The following is a 20,742-nucleotide window of genomic DNA, read 5'->3' on the forward strand; positions in this document are numbered from 1 at the left end:
GAAGGACCCTGCAGAGCAGGCGTAATGGAAATGTGTCAACCCTGAAAGTCTCAAAGTTCCAGTTCCTTGTGCTTGGGAGGTGGGATGAGGGGTGAGGGGTGGATGAGCCGTGGGCCCTGGCAAGTCCTACAGCTTGGGTCCAGCCCTTGCAGTAAACACAAGGTGCTGCCAAACCAGAGGTAGAGAGAGGGAAGGTGTTACTGGGGACTAATCTTATGTGGTTACTGTGGTTTATCTCCCTATCCAAAACCAGTCCCTCCCTGCTGGTCTGCTTATCTGAGCTGGGCTTTGTTACTCTGGGCTTCCCTCCTTGCTCTGACTCAATTTTTTTCCTGCACTAACTTTTTGTTTTTCTTCATCACAGGGTTTTATGAGCCTTTTGTTTGTGGAGACAGGCAGCACAGGGGTTGAGAAGAGACTTCTGAGCCGCCATGGATGGGTTACAGCTGCGGGTAAGGCTCACCTCATGCAAATCACAACCTTCCACCATCCTTCAGAGTCCCCAGCAGCTAAGGGGAAAGAAAATACCAGCTCCATCTATGTCTAGTGAGCCTGTTAGCTGGGAATGACTCCATTGTCTATCACTGTGAGGGAACTCCAGGAGGCTGTTCAGGATTAAGCCCAGAGAGTGCCTGAGCTCCTGGCTTAAGCTCCCCCACCTCCCCCTCCTGCGAACAGCCCAGCCTGCCCCCTCCCAAGCCCTCCCAGGGATGGCGGCTGGAGGCATGCAGGGGCTGTCCATCTCATGAGTTAATCGCCTCCTGTTCAGTTGTCAGGAGGAGATGAAGCTGCTATAAATAGATTGCGAAGCCCTCATGGTTTCAGCTGCGATTCACACACATGGCAGAGAAGCATTAGGAAGAATTAACATTCAATCACTCAGGCACTCTCCTGAGAACAAATGCCATTCTGTCCCTGTCACTTAATCTCCTTGCCCAGGGGAGGTCAGCAGCACTTTCTAGAGGGTCTGAATGGGTCAAATGGAAAGGGAAACCCGGAGCAGGACTGTCGGGGAGCTAAAAACAGCCACTTCAGCTGGAGTGACTGAGCAGCAGCTGCCCATGATAAGCAGCTGCATTTAGGAGCATGGCAAGGCACTCTGCTCCTGCCTTACTGCGGCTGAGATCAGATGTTGTGGTTTTGTTATGGTACGCACATGCTGAGACGCCTGACAACAGACTCCAGGACTGAGACGGCTTCTGGTGGTGGTATGTGCAGGGGACTGGGGCTCTTTCTTGCTCTCCCTAACTGGTGTTAAGATGTGCCTCTGACTGAGCATCTCACAGGGTCTGTGGCAGTCTGCCTAGATGAGCCTGGAGGGGCAGGGCAGTGTACCTGGGTGGTCTATGTGAAATCCCCATTTCTTCCGCGCTACATCCTAATTTTTCAAAGCTCAGGGGAAAAAACATAGCATACAGCTAACCTACCCATGGGAAACTGTGTGCACTTGTTCCTGCATGTGTTTGCATTCATTTGCATGTGTCTAAGTGCTTGGTAGCCTCCCTCCCCCTGCCTTGCTGTGTTTATGCTGTTAGCAGTGATGGTCATTGAACAATGTCCGTGAGATGGAGAAACCAGCTGAAAGGGAGGTGAGACCAGACAGGTCCTGGAGTGGGAAGTGTGAGGAGTCTGTTTGTAGGTATCTATCCATCTGTTTGTCTGACAGTCTCCCAGATACAGGGAAAGAGTGGTATTTTTCCTGAAAGGTAGCTTAGAGGGTAGAGCATCTCCTCAGGGTGATGAATATTCCTCACACTTTTGCATATTTGGTGCCCCATCAATAAAAGAGAGATCCATGTCTCAAGTTTCATAGCATTGCCAAAGTTTCATTGCATTGCTACTAGATTATGGGTCAGAGAACGAAAGAGACATTCAGGGCACTCATCGTCCACAAGAGGTAAAGAGGAGTTTGGACTAAAGGATGAGAGTTCAATGTTGGTGTCTTAGGGAGTCTGGAGTTCATGAGATGAGGCATATATCAGCAAATCTTTGCCTTTCACCCTGCTCTTAGGGACCCAGGAATCAGGGTTCTCAGTGAAGCAAGGATAGAGGCAGAAAAATCACCAGAGGAACTGCAGGTTGGTGGGGGAGTCACCTTATTATGATGGGACTGAATCCAAGAAAGTCACCCCATGACTACTCCAGGGCAAAGAGGGCCCTATCCTACTACTTGCTGCAGGAAAACAGCATCTCATTGCAGCTCTAGGCAACATCCTTCAGCATAATCTGAAGCCTGCCAGCATGGGGGTGATTAAAGAGATCTCGGTACGCAGGCTTCTCCTTGTGTGGATATGATCTCCTGCCTAGTAAGGTGCTGTACGAGGTTGGTATATCTAAACCAAGCTGGTTTTGGTGTTCAAAATGGCATTCCCCTATTTAGGAACACGTCACTTAGTCTGATATCTGGAATATGGACTGTATGTGTGCTGTGGCAGGCTCAGGGTCTGTATGGTCTGTATGGTCTTAAGCCATCCTTGAAGTCTTAATTATGGTATGGAAGAACCTGAAGTAAGCTGCCTTCAGAAATGTATGTGGGAATGCCTGAACAGGCTAAAGGGCTTCAGAAATAATTGTGATGTATTTCTGTTATTGTACAGAAAGTGGAACTACAACCTAGAGTTTCAGCAGGGGCTAGATTCCCCAGCTGGATCCTTACAGAGCCACAAAGCCACGTACAAGTCTGGAAGTGGCTCTGCAGATTCCCTTGTTGTGAGGACAAGGCTCAGTTTACTTGCAGAAGCTTTTGCATGAACTATCCTGTATCTCAAAAAGGAAAAAAAGGGCCATGTGGAAATCTAAAGGGAGTATTTTAGTCTGTCTATCCTACAAGTGAGTCCAGACAACCTGAAACAGCTTTGGAATGTGGACCATATTGGATGCAAATGGCAGGCCATATGTTTTACAACATTAATTGCCAAACTTTCAAAAGCACCCTATTGACCTCCTACAGTCAGTGAAAGAGCACAGCTCATGCTTAGGCACCTAATCATTTGTCATCTGTTCCTTGTTTTTCTTCAACATTTATATGGTAGTATCACCAACCTGGATGGTCTCCAGTGTTGTGAGCGCTGCACAAACCCAAAATATTAGCCAGTTTTCCAAAACATGGCATCTGTAAATGCCAAGCTTACAGATGGTACATGGTAAAATGGGAATTACAGGCACGAGATAGAAGGGTAAGGGCAGTACATGGTGAAAAATTCCGTCATTCATCTTTAAAAGCTGGATCTGCTCAGATGATCTGGCTGGTGGCTGCCATGAACAGATGCTGGACTCTGGAAAAAAGGGGTTGGAAAGATATCCAGGAATAAGTCATGATGGTTGAGAAGGGAGGAAATGAGAGCTGTAACAGAATCCTGCCAGCCTGGGCTGATGAGGTTCACCTGCAGGGAGGGGAAAAGGCAAAAGGAGTGGATGGTTTTCTTCTACAAGAACCAATAAGGCCAACAAAGTAAGGAGAGTAACATCTTGCAGACTTCATTGGAAGACAAGAAGTCATCTCTGGTTCCATTTATTTCAATGTGGTCTGGTATGCCCAGCTCTGGTGCCGCAATAGTACTGGAATTAGTCCATGTCCCTGCAGTAGCTTTATTCTCCAATGTAGTATGCCTTTTCCACCATGCATGAGAGGCAGTTTTTCTCTTTCTGAGATCATATTTTTTCTGCTTACAGCAGGCATCCAGCAGCCGGAGCCTCCTCAAGCTCACTGTTATGGAGGTGAAGTGGATTCACGTGTTGGTCATCTTCTTCTTCCTGTTGTCTGTTGCAATGACGGGCTGCTTTCTGTGGCAGTACAGCCTCCCCAAGGTGGAGCCCAGTGAGTAGTCATTTTTGAGATGGGCCATTGTTTGGCACGGTTGGACTCGATGATCTTAAAGATCTTTTCCAACCTAAATGACTCTATGATTCTATAATCTGTGAGACAAATAAATGCCTTTCTCCCCATGTGGACATTTTTCCCCAAAGAGCATTTCCCCAAAACAGCACACAAATTTACCTCCTCCTACCTGGTGCAAGAACACAGAGGAGATGAACATTGGGTTGATGGAATACCATGTAACTCTGCTGGTGTCCAGAGAAGCTCCATTACTTCTGGTGGTAACCTAGGTTATTTGATATACCAAGGAGACATTGTATTTTACATTCTCTGTATTTTTCTTTAGCATCCTGTTGTAAAAGTCACTCCAGTTTAGAACGGATTTTGTTTTACACCTTACCATGTGCTTCAGCTTATGGGTTTGCTTCCTTTTCTGTTCCCCTAATCTTAGACCTTTGAACCAGATGAAGCCCCTGCTTCACACCAGAATTCCCTTATGTTGATTATAGAAAACTTAACAGATAGACTCAAGGCACTATATGTGCAAGGATGAAATACATACATTGTAACTGATCAGAGTTTTAAGTAGCCCAAAGGTGGCATAAAATCCATGGTGAAGGTGCCAGAGGTACTTCATAGACCAATGTCTGAAAAGATTTCAGACTCTACATTTCTGTCACAGACCATCAGAGGCTTCCTGTAGGCTCTTGTGTATCCATCCCCATTCATCTCAAAGTTTTCATAGCACCATTTCTCTTCTCATCTGTATTTCTAATACTTCATGCTCAGCTGGTAAGTGAAAAGATACATCAGCATTTTGTTTACAGCTTACAGAGCAGAGGAGCTGTGTTTACGAACACCTTGGGATCAAATGGGAAAATAGTGCCTCCAAGTAAGAGAGTTCCTGTCTCTCACTGAGTTTAAAGATCTTTGATTGCCACAAAAATTTAAGATATGTCTCTGGCATATGCAGGATACAGCTAATTCAGAAGACAGCTGAATAGGTATGCAGCCTATCAACTGTTGTTATAGTGTTAGATTTCTGGTGGCACTCACAATTCACTTCTACATTCATTTTCTGACGTTACATACCATGACGTTACATCCATGACATGGATGGGACAACTCCGTCCTCCTGAACCTGAACTCAGGCTTTCCCCTAGACGTGGGCAGGGCACTTTCATGGGGTCTAAACCCACTGTCAGGTACCCTACAGAGTCTTCTGTAGTCCCAGTTCCTTACTTTTTCAGGTTGTAGAGTCAGTTGAAGCCTATTGCAGCCCCTGTCCATCCCGTGTGCTATACTGTGTTGGAATAAGCAATAACAGAGCACAGTGCCCTCTTCAAGTCCTGTTTTATGAGAGAGAAACAATTCAAGATTGTCTCTTTGTCTATGCAGAAGTGTCCTTCAGCTTTGGACAACACAAGCAAGAAAGCTAGTGCTGACTGCTGGATGAGGTTAAAGCTTGTTACTGTGTCTATTCAAGTCACATATGCTACCTTTGAGATGTTTTCCAGGCCCGTCTGTGATGGAAGTGAGATCAGAAGCTGTACAGATGTGCCCCCGCTATCCTGAACCAGTACCGCTGGACCACCCAATCCCCATTCTGAAGGATGCGTTGGAGAAGGTCTGTGAGGAGAAGGGAACAGAGGGAGACAGAGCTCATGACTGCTTTTCTGAAGGTGTAAAGGAGATAATATGTATTTTGCCCTTGAGCATCTCTGGGGAAGGAGGTGGGAAATCAAGGAGGTGGAGAACATGTGAATCTAGAAATAGGTATATAAACCTCCTTCACTGAACATACAGAACAGGTCAACAAGCAGTTATCTTATCCAAAGGGTAAGCTATGATGAAGAAACATTATTACTTGTCCATCAGAAGGTCTGGTGAGCAAACATCAGCACAAGATGATGGCTCTTGGCATCTTGTCTACTATTAGGCAGCTCTCATGTCCTGGGAAGTAGATGACTCATGTAACTAGTTCCTATTCATCATTGACTGCCGATTCCTTATTTTATTGCTTTGCTGGCTGTCCTCATGCCACCATTTAAAAATTAAAAAGCTACTTGTAGGTAACTTCAAGGAAGGGAATGGAGGGGGAGGGGAAGAGGAAGGGGACCTGCATCTGAATGAAAGAGAGACCTGCTTTTCCTCAGTATGATATACTGTCACTGAAATTTTAGCACTGTCTGAAATTCTGGTAGGCTCTATTTGCAATGAGGAAATACATTGCCTTGACTGTATGGACCATAAGGACAGCCATGCTCCGACAGTACACTCCTGATTTTGTAGACCCCTATCATATAATATACCCTCTCATTTGTCTCTTTCTCATGAGTAGCTTAATTAGTCATAATAGAAGCTGTCCCACAGCTCTTATCATTCTTCTACCCTTCTTTGAATCTTTTCCAGCTCTAGCATACTCTTGTGGAGGTGCGGGATATCAGTATTGTATACAGTATTCGAGGTGGAAGTGGATCAGGGATTTATACAGTGATAAAATGGTGTTTTCTGTTTTATTTTATTTTACTTCTCTAATAATCCCTCATATTTGATTTACCTTTTTTTCTGCTATAGGGCACTAGGCAAATGTTTACATAGGAGCATCCATCATAGCCCCAAGGTCTTGTTCCTGAGTGCTAATGACCAGCTCATTGCCCATCTGTGTGTATGCGTTGTGAATTTAGGGTTGTTTTCCTGCACGCACACTGCTTTATCTACACTGAATTTCAATTGCTATCACTTCACATTCACTTTTATGAAGTCTCTGTCGCTGTCTCTGGGTTTACTGTAGAGACGTAGTTTATAATTCAATTAGGATTAGTCAGAGGGGTGGGGGAATGTGCAGAACATTGAGTGTCCATCAGAGTCATCTGACCTCCCTTCTTTGTGCTCCTCAGAAATGAAGTATCCAAGCACTTCTTTGAAGTAGGCTGGTGAAACTATTCCTGTTTTGCAGATGGAATAAGGCACAGAGAACCTGAACACTAGATGTATAGGAACACATAGGTATTGGAAGGGGGCTTAGGCACCAGCACCTCAAAAGTATATCTTCAGATGCCCTTAGGTTCTGCCTAAGTCTGTGGACATTCGAACCCACGCTAAAGATCTAGCACTACCTGAGACAAACTACCATCGTGTGCCAGGCCAGGGACCCTGGAACTGGGACTCTGGACAGTACCAGATGTGATTATGATGCATACAGGGGAGGACTTTTTCCTAGCCCACGGCAGCTTGAAAACCTTGAAAAAGAGAGTGACACTCACTCATGCATGAGGCTTAAGGAAACATTTCTCTTCTAAGGGTAAATAATTCTGCTTATCAGAAAGGCCTACATTTTCCTCAGAAGAGTCTTGCTAGTGTCCAGATCTAAACACTGAGTATTGGATTCAATGACACTCAAGTCTAGAAGAGCATCATGTATTTCTGTCAACTTTCTGCAGGTCCAGGCAGGTCTCCATGCCAGTCTCTCTCTGAGAAAACTCTAAGGAGGACCATGCTTGCTGATATGAGACCAGTCTGTTCTCTGGAGGTGCTGACGTACCTAATCATACTAGATGGGCCAGTGGCACATGGGGAGGGAAGGGCAAAGAACCACTACAGAAGGACTTGGCACAGGTTGGATGTTTCCACTGCTGGCTGGCAGTGCACCTCACCAGTCCATCCAGTGAAGAGGTTCTGAGGACATGACTCAGCTTGGCCTTTCTTGTCTCAGATGCTGGGCTTGGAAGGCCGTTTCTTATGTCTTAACCTTTCTGTGCAAAAGATAACTTATGCATGATGATGACATAGCTTTGAAAAAGTCATAAAAGAGCAAGACCAATGCATTCTGCTTGCAGGAGGTGGGTGGAGCACAGCTGGCTGATTAGGTTCTCCCTGGCACAACACGGAGAAAAGAGCAACCACAACCCTCTAGTTGCCTGGTGCTGTTTCTCGGATTGCAGTTTAATGAGGAGTACAAGCTCTAGTATGTTTCATGGCATGAAAAGTGTCACGGGATACTTGAAAATTATGGATCTTTTTCTCATGCATCTTTGAACCTAAAATACTAGTGCAAAGAACAGATGTGCACAGTACAATTTAAAAAGGAAGAAATTAGAATTATTAGGTTTTAGCATTTGTTTTTAATCATGTAAGCATCATAGGTATTACAAGGATGAGCACCACATTCTTCTACACGATGCACATGTAGACTGAAAGAAAGATACTGGGTAGTTCAGCATAAGCAATTCAAAGGAACAGTATGGTTAAAATACTTTCTTTTGCCAAAACACATTTGAAAAAATCATTCTCAGGTGCTTGGAAGTAAGGAGGGCTGATGGTCTGGGTCTTTCTACTGCCTGTTACAGACTAGATGCATTATAAGACTCTTCATTTGGAAATTCATAACTACCCATCATTCTCCAGGTAGATATGATGCTGCGCCAAAAGATTCATAGCTCTGGTCTCCCTGCCATGTCTGCCATTGTTATCTACAATGACACCGTGCTCTGGACAGGCAACTTCGGGAAGAAGAATGGTTCCGACCCCTCCTCAGTGGTGCCCAATGAGTACACTATTTACAGGTGAGACAGATGTATCACAGGCACGAGAACTAGAAAAAGAGCAGATACACATACGGAGATCTGATATCTGGGAATAGAGCCACTGTCACAAACTGCGTCTTCTACTGGCTCGGGTCCACTGCAGAAACCTCTTCTGGGTTACACTGAAACTTTGTGAGACAATGCTTCAGCTAGTCCCTAAATTACCATATGCTTGCAGCTTACCGAGTTGTTTACTTTAGATTTTGTTTTTAATTTTTAATTTGATCTGACAATATTTTAAATTGGAATAGCAGTGACCATCCTGAAGAACCTGAAAACATACTACTCCTTACATAAGAATGTCTCCATGCTTTGAGGAGGCCTAGGGCACAAATCTGAAGACTGAGAGCTAGCACAGATCTCGTGAACAACGAGGAGACAGTGCCATAGGATAAAAAAAAAAGTTCAGCCTAGCAAAAAATGGGGTTTGGGAAGAGTATCTACTGAACACATAAAGTAGACCTGTATGCTTATTCATTCTCGCAGTGAAGTCAAAGCCATACTGGCCATTATTTTTTAGACGAAGATAGAATCAAGCTCTTAGTGTGTGTTAAACAACAAAAACAAATATAAAGGAAGTGTTTACTTCTTTTAAAGATCTATTTTCAGTGATTTATAACTGTGCTATATATGAAATATATGGGCTGCACTCTGACTATCAAATGTTATGCTTAGAATAAACAATTTTGGAAAGTTTCAGCAGCTGTGATTACCTGGAGTTTCCCCCTCTGTATCATGGCAAAATCCCTATATGGATGACCTCTTGCTATTTCTTCCAGAATCATAGAATGGTTTGGGTTGGAAGGGACCTTAAAGGTCATCTCGTTCCAACCCCCCTGCCATTGGCAGGGAAAGGAGAACCCGTCCCTGGGTGGGCTCGAACCACCAACCTTTTGGTTAACAGCCAAACGCGCTAACCAATTGCGCCACAGAGACTCCTCCAAAAAAAAATCTATCACCAGTCTGCATTGTTTATGGTCAGAACTACGACGGTATCCGATTGTCTTCAAACGTCTGACTTTTGTTCTTGATTAATGAAAACATTATTGGCAAATGCTTTCACTCTAGGCCATCTTGCGCCTATCCAAGAATTTCACCTCTAGCAGCACAACACGAATGCCCCCGGCCGTCCCTCTTAATCATGTCCCCATTTCCAAAAACCAACAAAATAGAACCAGAGTCCTATTCCAGAAGACCTTTTGTAAATTTGACTCTCTTCTGAAGCCACCCAAATATCAACTCTGAATATGAAATGTAAAACTTTATGGCATTTTAACCTTAAAATTCCAATAAACTACTTGCAACACGTTATGGTATTTACTAAGCAATAATTTACAAAATATGTCATCTTATGATTACTAAGTGAACAGAAAAAGTTCTGTAGCCCACTGCACTATTGGGGAGATGCTGCTGAAGGTTATGTTGCAGTCCATAAAGGCCAGAGTTAAGGATATTAATTCAAGCTTCTTACCTGTATTTTAGCCATTCCCTTCTGAATTTGCAAAGATGTTGCATGTAAAGCTACAGACAGTGGGTCAGTTGGGTGATCTCATGTACTGACCATCTTTCCTCTTGATTCATGGGTTTCTTAATGCTTAATTTCTATAAACGTTTGTTCCTTAACAGAATTGCCAGTGTCTCCAAGATCTTTCCCACCATTATGTTGTACAAGATGTGGGAGGAAGGAAAAGTCATGTCTCTTGATGACCCATTGGAACGTTACGCCCAGAACTTTGTTATTAAGAACCCTCTGGGAAGGCTCAAGGAATCAGAACAGAGATACACAGCAGATGGGCTGATTTTTTTGGAAAAAGGTTCAATGCCACTTAAGCCATCACCTGTTACCTTGCGCAGAATGGCCAGCCAGCTATCAGGTGAGACAACACTGCTACCTGCTTGCCCTCTGCCCACCACTGTGCCACTTGATAAAGACCACAGACAGAACAGACCATATGCCAAGGATAAAAACGGTTGCTGCTGAGGCCATTTCCCAGTATGGACCCTGCACCTTTGCACTTCCCAGAGGTCTGGCTGGACCCTTGGAAGCAAGTTGTCAGCAGCTTCATGAAGTACTAAAAGGAAACACTTGTCCAGGCCACCTGCTAGGAAAGGGGCCAAGCTGCACTGTGGGTTGGGGAACTGTTTTTCCCACGCAAGGTGAATATATATTTCTTTCAACACAGTAGCATGACCTGAAATCAGGCTCCAATTGCATAACAGTTTTTTGTACTCCAGCCCAGGGTGCTCTCATTTTTCTGAGATGTAGAGTTGAGGGTCGAAGCGGCACCAAACCTCTTTGCTTTGAACAGATAGACCTTGATCGCTAAGCTAAATTTAGCTGTCAGTGTGGTTCCTGGTCTGGGATTCCTGAGCTATTAATAGCTTTGTACTTGCTGGCAGAGACTATTAATCTGCTGCTACCTTCATAATTGTGTAACTCTTACATTAAGGCAAAAGGAGCTCATAGGACTCAGGATAAATTTAACCTTTCTCAGAAATAAAGCTGCTAATACTTGACTCAGAGATTCCAGAACGTAATGGCCAAAGAGACTGTGCTGATATGTCATGTGGCACTTTGATTAAACTCTGTAGCACGTGCATTATTCCAGATTGGAATAAATGTCCTAAAATTAGGACCTAAGATCAAAATAGCATGTAGGCAAATTGCAGTACCTCAGGACAGGGTACAGCATCACCTGAAGCAAGCCAATATCAAAATAAGGGTTCCCCAAAAAGGAATGGTGTAACTGAAATCTGGAAACAAACAGACAAACAACCCAAAGTGGCCAGTGGCAGAAAGAAAGGTGTGTGCACAACCCTGCCCATCCCTTCTCCCTGCAGACAAGTCTTGCTCTAGCCAGCCTGATGATGTCCTCAGGGGCATCAGCTCTGCCTGGTCCCCTCTGACTCTCAGGAGTACCTGAAGCTGGTCTGGCTGCTCCTTCCAGAAGTAGTGTGTGCTGCAGCTGCAGCTTCCAGCCCTGCTGCAGTTCCCTGTCACCTAGCGAGGTGTGAGATATGCCCTAGAAATACTTGTAGGAAGCATATGTCAAAAGTGTACCTGGTCATAGCATAATTGCTTGTAGTGTGCAGCCATTCTATTGCTTCCATCACTGGATTTGTGCGCCTGCTTAGCTCCTTTTACGTTCCTATGTCTTTTTTTTTTAGAATGTGGCCCAAATTTCCCAGACCACACCAGCAGGGCACACCATCCAGCTTGGACCCTGACAATTTAGTAGAAGGAGAAGCACAGTTTCAAAATCCTGACTGAAAATCAAATGAATGTTGAGGTCACATGTTACATTTCCTGTCTTTCAAAAAACAGAAAGGAATAGGTTCTGCTTAGCTTCAAGATCAAAGCCACTGCATGACATATTGTGAAGTGTTTTTCATCTAAATTCTTCCAGTGGAAACTGGTCTGTAATATATCCTCATTATCTGGGCTTTTCTACATTGCATATTACAAAAGTAACTCCAAAGATTTTTCTGCTCAACACTTGATGGGTACATTGCTAGAGGGAAGTTCCATCTTGTTAAGACTGTGATTTTCAAATATATATGAATGACAGTATGAGATGCTATTGTAAATTATTAACAACATGCTTGTCACATCAATTAGCAGCCCATGAGGTATAAATCAATGACTGTGGATTTTCTGTTATGCTCACACATTCTCTGGTGTATTATTCCTAGTGAACCTCAGGAGAGACACCGCATGGTGCTGGTGAGCTCTTCCAGTGGTGCAACATTTTCTTTGCTGCCATTGTGGCAAGTAGGAAATGAAGGAGCCCATTGTCTACTGGAAGAAGCTCAGTGCATCTCTTATCTGGTCATTAAGCTGCACAAATAACCACAGACCAGAAGCAGAAAAAGTGTTCTTGTTCCAGTTCAAACTCCAAGGTCAGGCCAATTGAGAAAAACATGTGTTGCTGCTACAAAAGAATAGGGCCTCATTCAGCTTTGCCATGATTAAGCACGTGCTCACTGAGCAGACGATTGCAAGTCATTTTTCTGTCATGTACTCTTCCTGATTTTCTCCTAACCTCTAAATCAAAGTCAGCTGTAAACTGCAGTGAGAATTTCATTCCAGATGTAATCCAAGTTCTGGACTTGGTGAGCCGTAGATCCTGTGCAAAGGAGCTGCAGTATTTTAAAAAGTCCTGGCCAAAAGTTTTTAGGGAATCCATGTTCAGTGTTGTGGAATTAAAAGTGAAAAGAACTTCTAGAAGTTTTTCTACATTCAGAAACCCTGAATAAATGTTGCTAAAGCTGAAAAAAACAGTAAAAGTACTTTAGGCCAAGCCTGGAATGGTTCAGAGAAGTTCAAGCCCTCTGCAGCAAGACATAAAGAACAAAAACTTGTTTAAACGGGCTGTTGCACACCTTTGTAGTCAAGGGAATAGAGTCACATGGAAATACAGCCAGGGATTTCCCCAACACCCAATATGCCCTTCTCTTCCACAATACACTTGGGGATACAGGGTTTTTTTAATCATTCACCAAGGTATTTTTACTGAAATGTAGCAACCCAGAGTTGGTGCTGGGGTAGGACTTAATTACCCAGATTCAGTGGTCCATGACTTGCATACTGTGTCCTGCAGTGCAGTATGAACAGGTCCTTACAGTGTATTTGCTGCGTGTATAAAGCACATGTGTGCATCATTGTTTCCATCTTGCCATTGAACCTTGCCTTCTTCTTACTCTTCACCAGACTCAAAGTTTCCTGGACCATAATTTGTCTCAGACTGTTAACTTCTCTTTTCCATGGCACAGGTCTGCCCAGGAGGCTGCGATCTACCAGCCTGCTGTGGAAGGGCAATACACAAGATGCTCTAGCTCTCCTGAAAGATGATGTCTTGGTTGCTGATCCAGGAACCAGGTCAGATATATTCACTTACGAGCTTTTGGTCTGGGTTTGTGTTCTCCACTGGTATTAGCCCCACCTGCAGCCTCCATGGCCAATGGATAAAAGACAGCCATTCCTAAAGAGAGCTTCAGCCATCTACACACACACCTGTCTTAGGCTGGAAAGAGTGACTGTTGGAGGTGCCAGGGTTTTTTTAATGTGTATAGAGCCTGAGTGAGAAGCCTAGATGAGGCAAATTAAACTGCTATAGTTAGGTCCAATGAGCCTTAAATTGTGAAAGATGCAGATTTTCAAAAGTGGAAAGGCATGTTAATGTAATTGATTTAAATCACAGATTTCACTTAAAATCATGCTATGTCTGTAGTGATTTGCATATCTCTAAATTATCTGTAAGTGCTATTAATGTTTGTTACAACTTATATAGCCTGTTAAAGTATATTACCTGAGTTGCAAACACTCAAAAATATGAACAGGATCCACTGGACAGCAGGTGAGGGAAAGGATTCAGACTAACTGGGAAAAACTTTCTAAGTCTGCAAAATTTTTAGGGACTAGAATTACATTCTGAAATAATTTGCCTAGCGTGGCTGAGGATTCACCATGGCTTGAAGTCTGCAAGCTTAGAAAACTCAATGGCTCGGTCATGGCAACCTTGTATTAGTTCTGTCCCATGTCATGCAGGAGGTTACAATAGATGTTCCTTAAAGGATTTTAAGACTTTAATACCATCATCTTCTTTGGTATTTATATTATGCTCACCATTAAGATACATAAGGGCATCCACTCATAGCCTCTCAACCCCTTATTACTTGACACGTTGATAGTTTTAACTCTGTCTCCCTGTTCCTGGATATACCTCACAGCTAACAGATCATTCTTCCTAAACGAAATTGCAATTCACTGGTATAGAAATTTTAACATATTTTTCTGGGTATGTTGAAATCCAGCTCCATTTCAGATATAAATTTTTAGATCCAGAATGTATTTATTCTTGCTGTAGAAATATATATGCTCATCATGCTTTTATTCAGCTAGATGGGCTGCAAGTGGTTGAAGTCGTACCAAATTTGTGATCTAAATAGGCCTTACTGAGATGTGTGGCTTCACACAATTAAAAAAAACAAAACAAAACCCAGACAAGGTTGAAAACATCATAAATTTTGAAAATGTGTTTGAAAAAAAAGTTGCCCATTCATGTCTTCATGTCATTAAACTTCATTCAAGTATAAAGACTTAAATCATGTTATGGATATTAAAGACTGAAGCGCTCAGGTGTCTTTAATGAGTCAACATTGCTGGATGCTGCTTTGTAGATTTTTAAGTGCTTTTTAAGTGCTTTTTACCATCTTGAAGTAACTTAGGTGCTTAAGTGTTTATATCATGTTAAATCTTACCTGGGATTTTGAGACCTTTAAGGTAAGAACCTGTAACTCTCAGCTCTGCTCTTAAAAAGAATGGATATATTCTTTGGTGGACAATTATAAACAATAAGTCAGGATATGCAAATACATAGGTTTTTGCATAAAGTTTTGGGTTTTTCAGTTTTCCATCTCCATCTCTTTTTCTGTACATAGTAGTTAAATAGCTCTGCTGATGTTCCCATAAGAAATTTCTCTTTCTTGACTTAACAACAAATCAAGGCAACAACATTCAGTTTTCCTCTGTCCCTCCTTCATCTCTCCTCTCTCTTTAGCATGTCATCTGATAAAATGAGAATTTTTCCCCAGAGAAGAGAGATCTAGGCACTGTTTTTGCATAGTCATACCCACACTGTATCAGTGAGGTAAGGCTGATCCAGATATATTCCTCTTCCTTTTCAGATGCCATTACAGCAATTTGGCTTTCTCACTGATGGCACATGTACTAGCCGACCATGCAGCTGAGGGGCAATACCAGCGCTGGATCTCGGAGAACATCCTGGACCGCTTGGGCATGGAGGACACTGGCTTCGACATCACACCACCGATCCGCTCCCAGATGGCTGTGGGTTTCTACGGCAGCCGGCGGCCGGCCCCTCTCTATGACCTCGGCTGGTACAGGCCTTCTGGCCAGATGTATTCCACAGCTGCTGACCTTGCCAAGTTGGCAATGGTCTTCTTAGGCACCTACCACCGTCGCCTCCTAGAGCCTGACACAGTGAAGACGATGCTGACCCCTCTGTTTAAGTGCTCCACTGAATACTTTGCTAACAAGACTGGCACACCCTGGGAGATTAATGAGCAAATGGGATATGATGTCATTAGGAAGGACGGAGACCTTGACGGTTATTCAGCTACCTTCTCTCTTATCCCCAAGCTCCGCCTGAGCTTCATTGTGCTGACGGCAGGGCCCAGGCCTCAGGGTGGAGATATTGTAACTCAGACATATGAGTATCTTATTCCTGCCATGGAGACGGCGTTCAGAGGGGCAGAGAAAAGCTTGATTCCTCCTCCAAGTCCAGGCCCTTATGTTGGCTACTATACCTATTCCAACCTGACTTTCTATGAGATCAAAGCTGGACCTGGTGGGGTGCTGGTCATGCAGCAGTTTGGGCCTCACGTGGAAGAGCTGATTCCTGAAAAGTACCGGACAATCAAGCTCCACCACCTGGAAGATCGTGTTTTCCAAGTTGTTTTTGACAAGGAGTTCCCATGTGTTCTGCACCTGGGCTCTGCCTCCATCTCACTGGAGACCCAAAATGGGCAGCTCTTTAACTTTTATCCATTTGATCGCAAGGGTTTGTCTCCTGGCTTTGATGCACCAGGGCTGAACACGTACAATGTGGTGCGTGTACTTCGTAAACCTGTATTCTATAGCTAAATGTCCCCTCTACTTTTCTGACCACTTCTGGGAGGTGGCTCCAAATATGTGTCTTACCAGACTCTCCTGTCTGTGTGGCTTTATGGATACCATTTAAAAGCAAAAGGTGGCGGCAAATGACCCTTTGCCCAACAAATATGTTACGTCCCATTTCTAAAATGACTTTAATTGCTTGCAATCCCTGGCAGTGCACAACAGTCCAGCTAGCAACTGGGGATGCCTGCAGAAAAAAGAGATGGGAATGTGATGGATGGATGGTGTTTGGATGCCATAAAAAAAAAAGCCGAACACTTAAGTCTCCACACTTACATTGTCATGTGTATGTGATGGTGATTGACTGGTATCATCAAAGGGCTGAGAATTTTCTGTGCATCTCAGAAAATATCTCTTCTTCAGTCCAAGGGTTTTTCCAGGGCTCTTCAGGAGCCCATCTACCATGAACAAGATTCCTCACCTGGGTTTGCCAAAAGCATTATGTGCTAGAAAATGGCACCAGCCTGATTACCAGGCCCTGCTCATGATACCTGGGAAGTGAGGGTCCATTTCTTTCCTGGGTCACAAGGAAACTGTGAAAAGAGCAGACAGCAATGTGGTTATGTCTTGGCTCCACAGATTTCTGCAAAAGCAGTGGTTACACAACAGAGGTTGTAGTACTTAAGTACAGAAGCTGAAGCTTACTCCTGTGAGCAGGGCCATATGAACATATACTGGTACATTCCAGCTGGACTCAGGTTTGTGACTATCTCAGTATATAAGCAAGTGTGTGAGTGTGGCATTTAAGCACAGGAATGCGTGGGAATCGTTATGTGTGTTTTGGGCAGGGTGTCTGTATGGATACTTACCCATTGTGTTTACGCAGGTATGAGGGAGGATGCTAAGGGAAAGTGCATTAGCCTGGGGAGCGCTACATTTAGGACAGGCGCACCTGCAAGCAATCTGCAAAGCCACAGGTGCATTTTCTTCTCCCTTCTTGTGCCCACTCAATGCCAAGACAGGCAGGACAGATGATATGTCATTAATGGCCAACACCATACCACTGTGATGGGAACAGTGATGCAAGACAGGGCAAGTACCACTGACTGAGGAGTCTTGGCTCCTGCAATGCCCCTTCAAGTTTAGGAGAGTATTGTGATTGCAGCCCTAACTGGAGCCTGAAATAAAAGCAAGCAGAGGGTCAGGGCAAGATAACTCTTACCTTAAAATGAATAACCTAGCTGCAGAGCATGGCAATGGCTGTACAGCATGGAAATCCTGAAGGAAGTGCAAAAGGGTAGGCATACTAGCAAAATCAAAGACCCTTCAAAGTGCATGTTCTCCCATACCATAACTGGTATGAGGTTGGACCCTCTTGCAGAGTGACCTCCTTCCGCTGCTTGTCCACACAGAGTCTGGACATGTCTCCGAGAAGATGAGAAAATAAATCTTCCTGCCTCCCTTCTCTCTTGTTGTCTCTCACTGTGCACACTCTGTGTGCAGTTCTTCAGCTTCAGTTTTGAGTAGAGAGACCATCGCTGAAGGCCTAGAGATCTGTGATTCGCAAACTCGGTTCCCTGCCTTTTTTCAGACAATTTCAGTTCCCTGATAAACATATGAAATAATGTAAACCTTGCCTTACAGGCAGTCATGGTTGCTGCTGTATTGGTTTCCTCTGGACTTTGTAGGTGATTACATTTCATACCTTGTACAACCTCGTATGTTCAAGTATTTAATCTGGGCTATAGCAACAGCAATAAACTCTATGCAAATTCTTGCTGCTGTCATGTGTGATCATGCCCAGAGGTATGTGTGCAGGCAGGTATGTTACACTGCGGTTGATTCCCTGTAGAGGTGCCTACACTCTGTCACGGCATGCCTGACACAACGGTGCTTTCCGGGTTTTGAGCTCACAAGATGTAATGTCTGATTGCAAGATACTTGAGTGGTCTAACCCTGGTATTTTTGAGTGAGGCTAAGTGCCAGTTTGGTGCTGTTCTTGCTTTGGAACAAAAAAAGTGATTGTTTACCCATCAGCTACCTTTAAAAGCTTCCAAGAAAAATTAGGATTTATATCCCATGTCAATCACTGGTCAGGACGAAACAACACACTGGACTGTCTCCATCTGTCTGATGGAGAGGTTAAGATGTTTTACTTTTAAATCAGTAATGTAAACACTAACGAATCTTTCCTTTTCTAGTGAGTCAGCCTTAAACCTGTACGCTGACACGTTTTGGTGCTCTTGTTCATTCCCATAACAGCAAAGTACAGCTCTTTGCTATTCATAGCATGAACCCACACCTGCAGTAAAGCTTATCTCACCAAACCTTGGGTTACACTGGGAAGGTGAACGAGAGCTTCCTACACTGCCCCTTTGTGTGGGCAGGACAGTGCCCTTACCTGGTATGGAGAGGAGAAAGGAGACCTTGGGACACCTGTACAGAGGATTTGGGAGAGGCTGTGTGTGGCAGGCAGGATAAGGTGCAGTTTTGGAGGACCCCAGTCATCCATGGAGAGCAGAGAGAGTCACAATGCTGAGTCAATGCTACAAACACAAATGTCCAATTTCTTTCTGTCACTTCGTGCCTAACAGTATCCTAAGATACCAGCTTTAACAGTTCTTTGTAAACTTTCCATTTTAATACAGAATCTAAGATACCATTCTGAGTAATTTTTTAAGCTTTGTGTATGCTTGTTGCTGAATTAAAAAATATCCCAATGTTATTTCATCCATGTCAGAGACTGGCTCCAACAATAGGTACAACAAATATGTAAAAATCTACCCAGCTGCTCACTTTTCACAGAACTGTGTGTTTTAAAAGGTGACTAGATGTGTCTGCAGCAGCCTATAGAAACAGTGTTCTTAAAAATGTTTTTATAATTACACATCAGGGAACCAAGCAAATAGAATATGCTTCATTAGCATTCCCAGCATCAAAAAGAGACAGGAACAAAACTTACTCATTGGTTCAGGAGACCAAATTCTGCTCTAAGGAGCACTGCTGAAACCATGTAATATTGTAATAGTGTCCCTGAAAACTGTATTTAGTCTACAAGTTAAAAGGCTCTGGGCCACTAAGAATGAGATTAATCTGGCAAAAATATAAACAGCTACATCTGAGCTATCCCTTTAGACTCCTTTCTACTCAGTGAGATTTAATGACTCTAGTCAGTAGAGTGGATTCATCTCATCTTAAAGCACATATTTAGAATAAGTTGATGCATCACACTCTGAATCCCCAGCGTCCAGCTGGTTGAGATGGACCCAACCCTTGATCACAAGAAACTCTTCAGTTAGAAGTGAAACACTTTCTTAATCTGCTTGCCAGGTAAGGGCAAATTCTCAACTTGTTGCATCAACATTGCCCTAAAGACCTGAAGTTCATTGATTAGCAGACCCAAAGCAGAACATGGTGATGTTTGTTGTGGTCCCATGCTAACATAACATTAGTTAAGACAATTTCTTCCCTTTTAGAAGAACTGCACCTTCAGGAATATTAGCTCAAGTGAGGATGATATCAAGCTTCAAGCTTCAACCTACATTTTGAAAACAACAATTTATCCCTACATGCTTCATTTCTTCATACTTATACTTCTCCTCAACCAGAGCAATGTGGCCCAGTTGTTTACTGGACAGCAGCTTTGAGGAGCTGTTTCGATGATGGGAGTAAGATGATGTGTCTATCTGCATGCAACCACCACCAGAGCAGGACTCAGAAAACAAGGATTAAGTCAGGCTAGCAAGGACTGGGCCTTGGTGTCACAGTCTGAAAGTTTATTAAACACTAACTCCAGGGTCCCTGTTTTCCTCCTCAGAAATGTATTGATGTTCATGTCACAAAGGCATGTGTTAAGCCCCTGTGATGTGAAGCACAAGCTTTTTGACTTTTCAGTTCCACAAGAGCTTGTAGGAGTTATTTAAAAAGAAATGTCAGCATCCACCCTTTAAGAGAGAGAAGAGATTAAGAGAGCTGCTCGGTCAAAGCAGTCACGGTCTCCTTTTCACCCATGAAGTGAATACCAACAAATGTTTAAGTACTTCTCAGTTAGCAGGGAAGCTTCAATATATATTGCTATTAGGTGTGATTCTCACTCTAGATAAGGTCATGTATGCTTCAAAATGCAAAGGCTAGAAGCCTGTTTGCAAGTTTAATCCTTTCTTGTCCATTCACTTCTGCCTTTGTGAAGAGTCTGACATCTTGTGACTTGGTTTACAGAGCTGCAGATCAGCAGTCGCGAAGAAAATAGATGCCAGAAAATCTCCAACACTGTCTCCAGAGAAGTGAGATGATCTCCGTTCACATTTAATAGGCATTTGTGCAGCCCAGCCAAACATGAGCTGTTGGCTTGATGTGCTTGACTAACCTGATCTCCTTCTATGACCAGGTGACCCGCTTAGTGGATGGGGGAAAGGCTGTGGATGTTGTCTACCTAGATATTAGTAAAGCCTTTGACACCATTTCCCACAGCATTCTCCTGCAGAAACTGGCTGCTCGTGGCTTAGACAGGTGTACTCTTCGCTGGGTAGAAAACTGGCTGGATGACCAGGCCCAGAGAGTTGTGGTGAATGGAGTTAAATCTGGTTGGCAGCCAGTCACAAGTGGTGCTCCCCAGGGCTCCGTATTGGGGCCAGTTCTGTTTAATATCTTTCTCAAGGATCTGGATGAGGGGATCGAGTGCACCCTCAGTAAGTTTGCAG

General features: G+C 43.7%; 1 protein-coding gene and 1 non-coding gene across 2 annotated transcripts in view; one reads left to right on the top strand and one right to left on the bottom strand.

The window, feature by feature from the left end:
- Positions 1 to 16,069, top strand: part of LACTBL1 (lactamase beta like 1) — a 51,829-nt gene extending 35,760 nt beyond the window's left edge. Inside the window, 7 exon segments of the mRNA XM_009289143.2 lie at positions 365 to 452; positions 3,673 to 3,817; positions 5,335 to 5,444; positions 8,225 to 8,382; positions 10,030 to 10,277; positions 13,177 to 13,282; positions 15,091 to 16,069. Of these exon segments, the coding sequence (XP_009287418.2) occupies positions 365 to 452; positions 3,673 to 3,817; positions 5,335 to 5,444; positions 8,225 to 8,382; positions 10,030 to 10,277; positions 13,177 to 13,282; positions 15,091 to 16,069 (1,834 nt within the window).
- TRNAN-GUU lies at positions 9,266 to 9,339 on the bottom strand. Its single transcript has one exon. It is a non-coding gene; the product is annotated as a tRNA-Asn (tRNA).
- Positions 16,070 to 20,742: the final 4,673 nt, after the last annotated feature.

This window comes from Aptenodytes forsteri, unplaced genomic scaffold, assembly GCF_000699145.1.
Source record: "Aptenodytes forsteri isolate BGI_AS27 unplaced genomic scaffold, ASM69914v1 Scaffold253, whole genome shotgun sequence".
NCBI lineage: Eukaryota > Metazoa > Chordata > Aves > Sphenisciformes > Spheniscidae > Aptenodytes > Aptenodytes forsteri.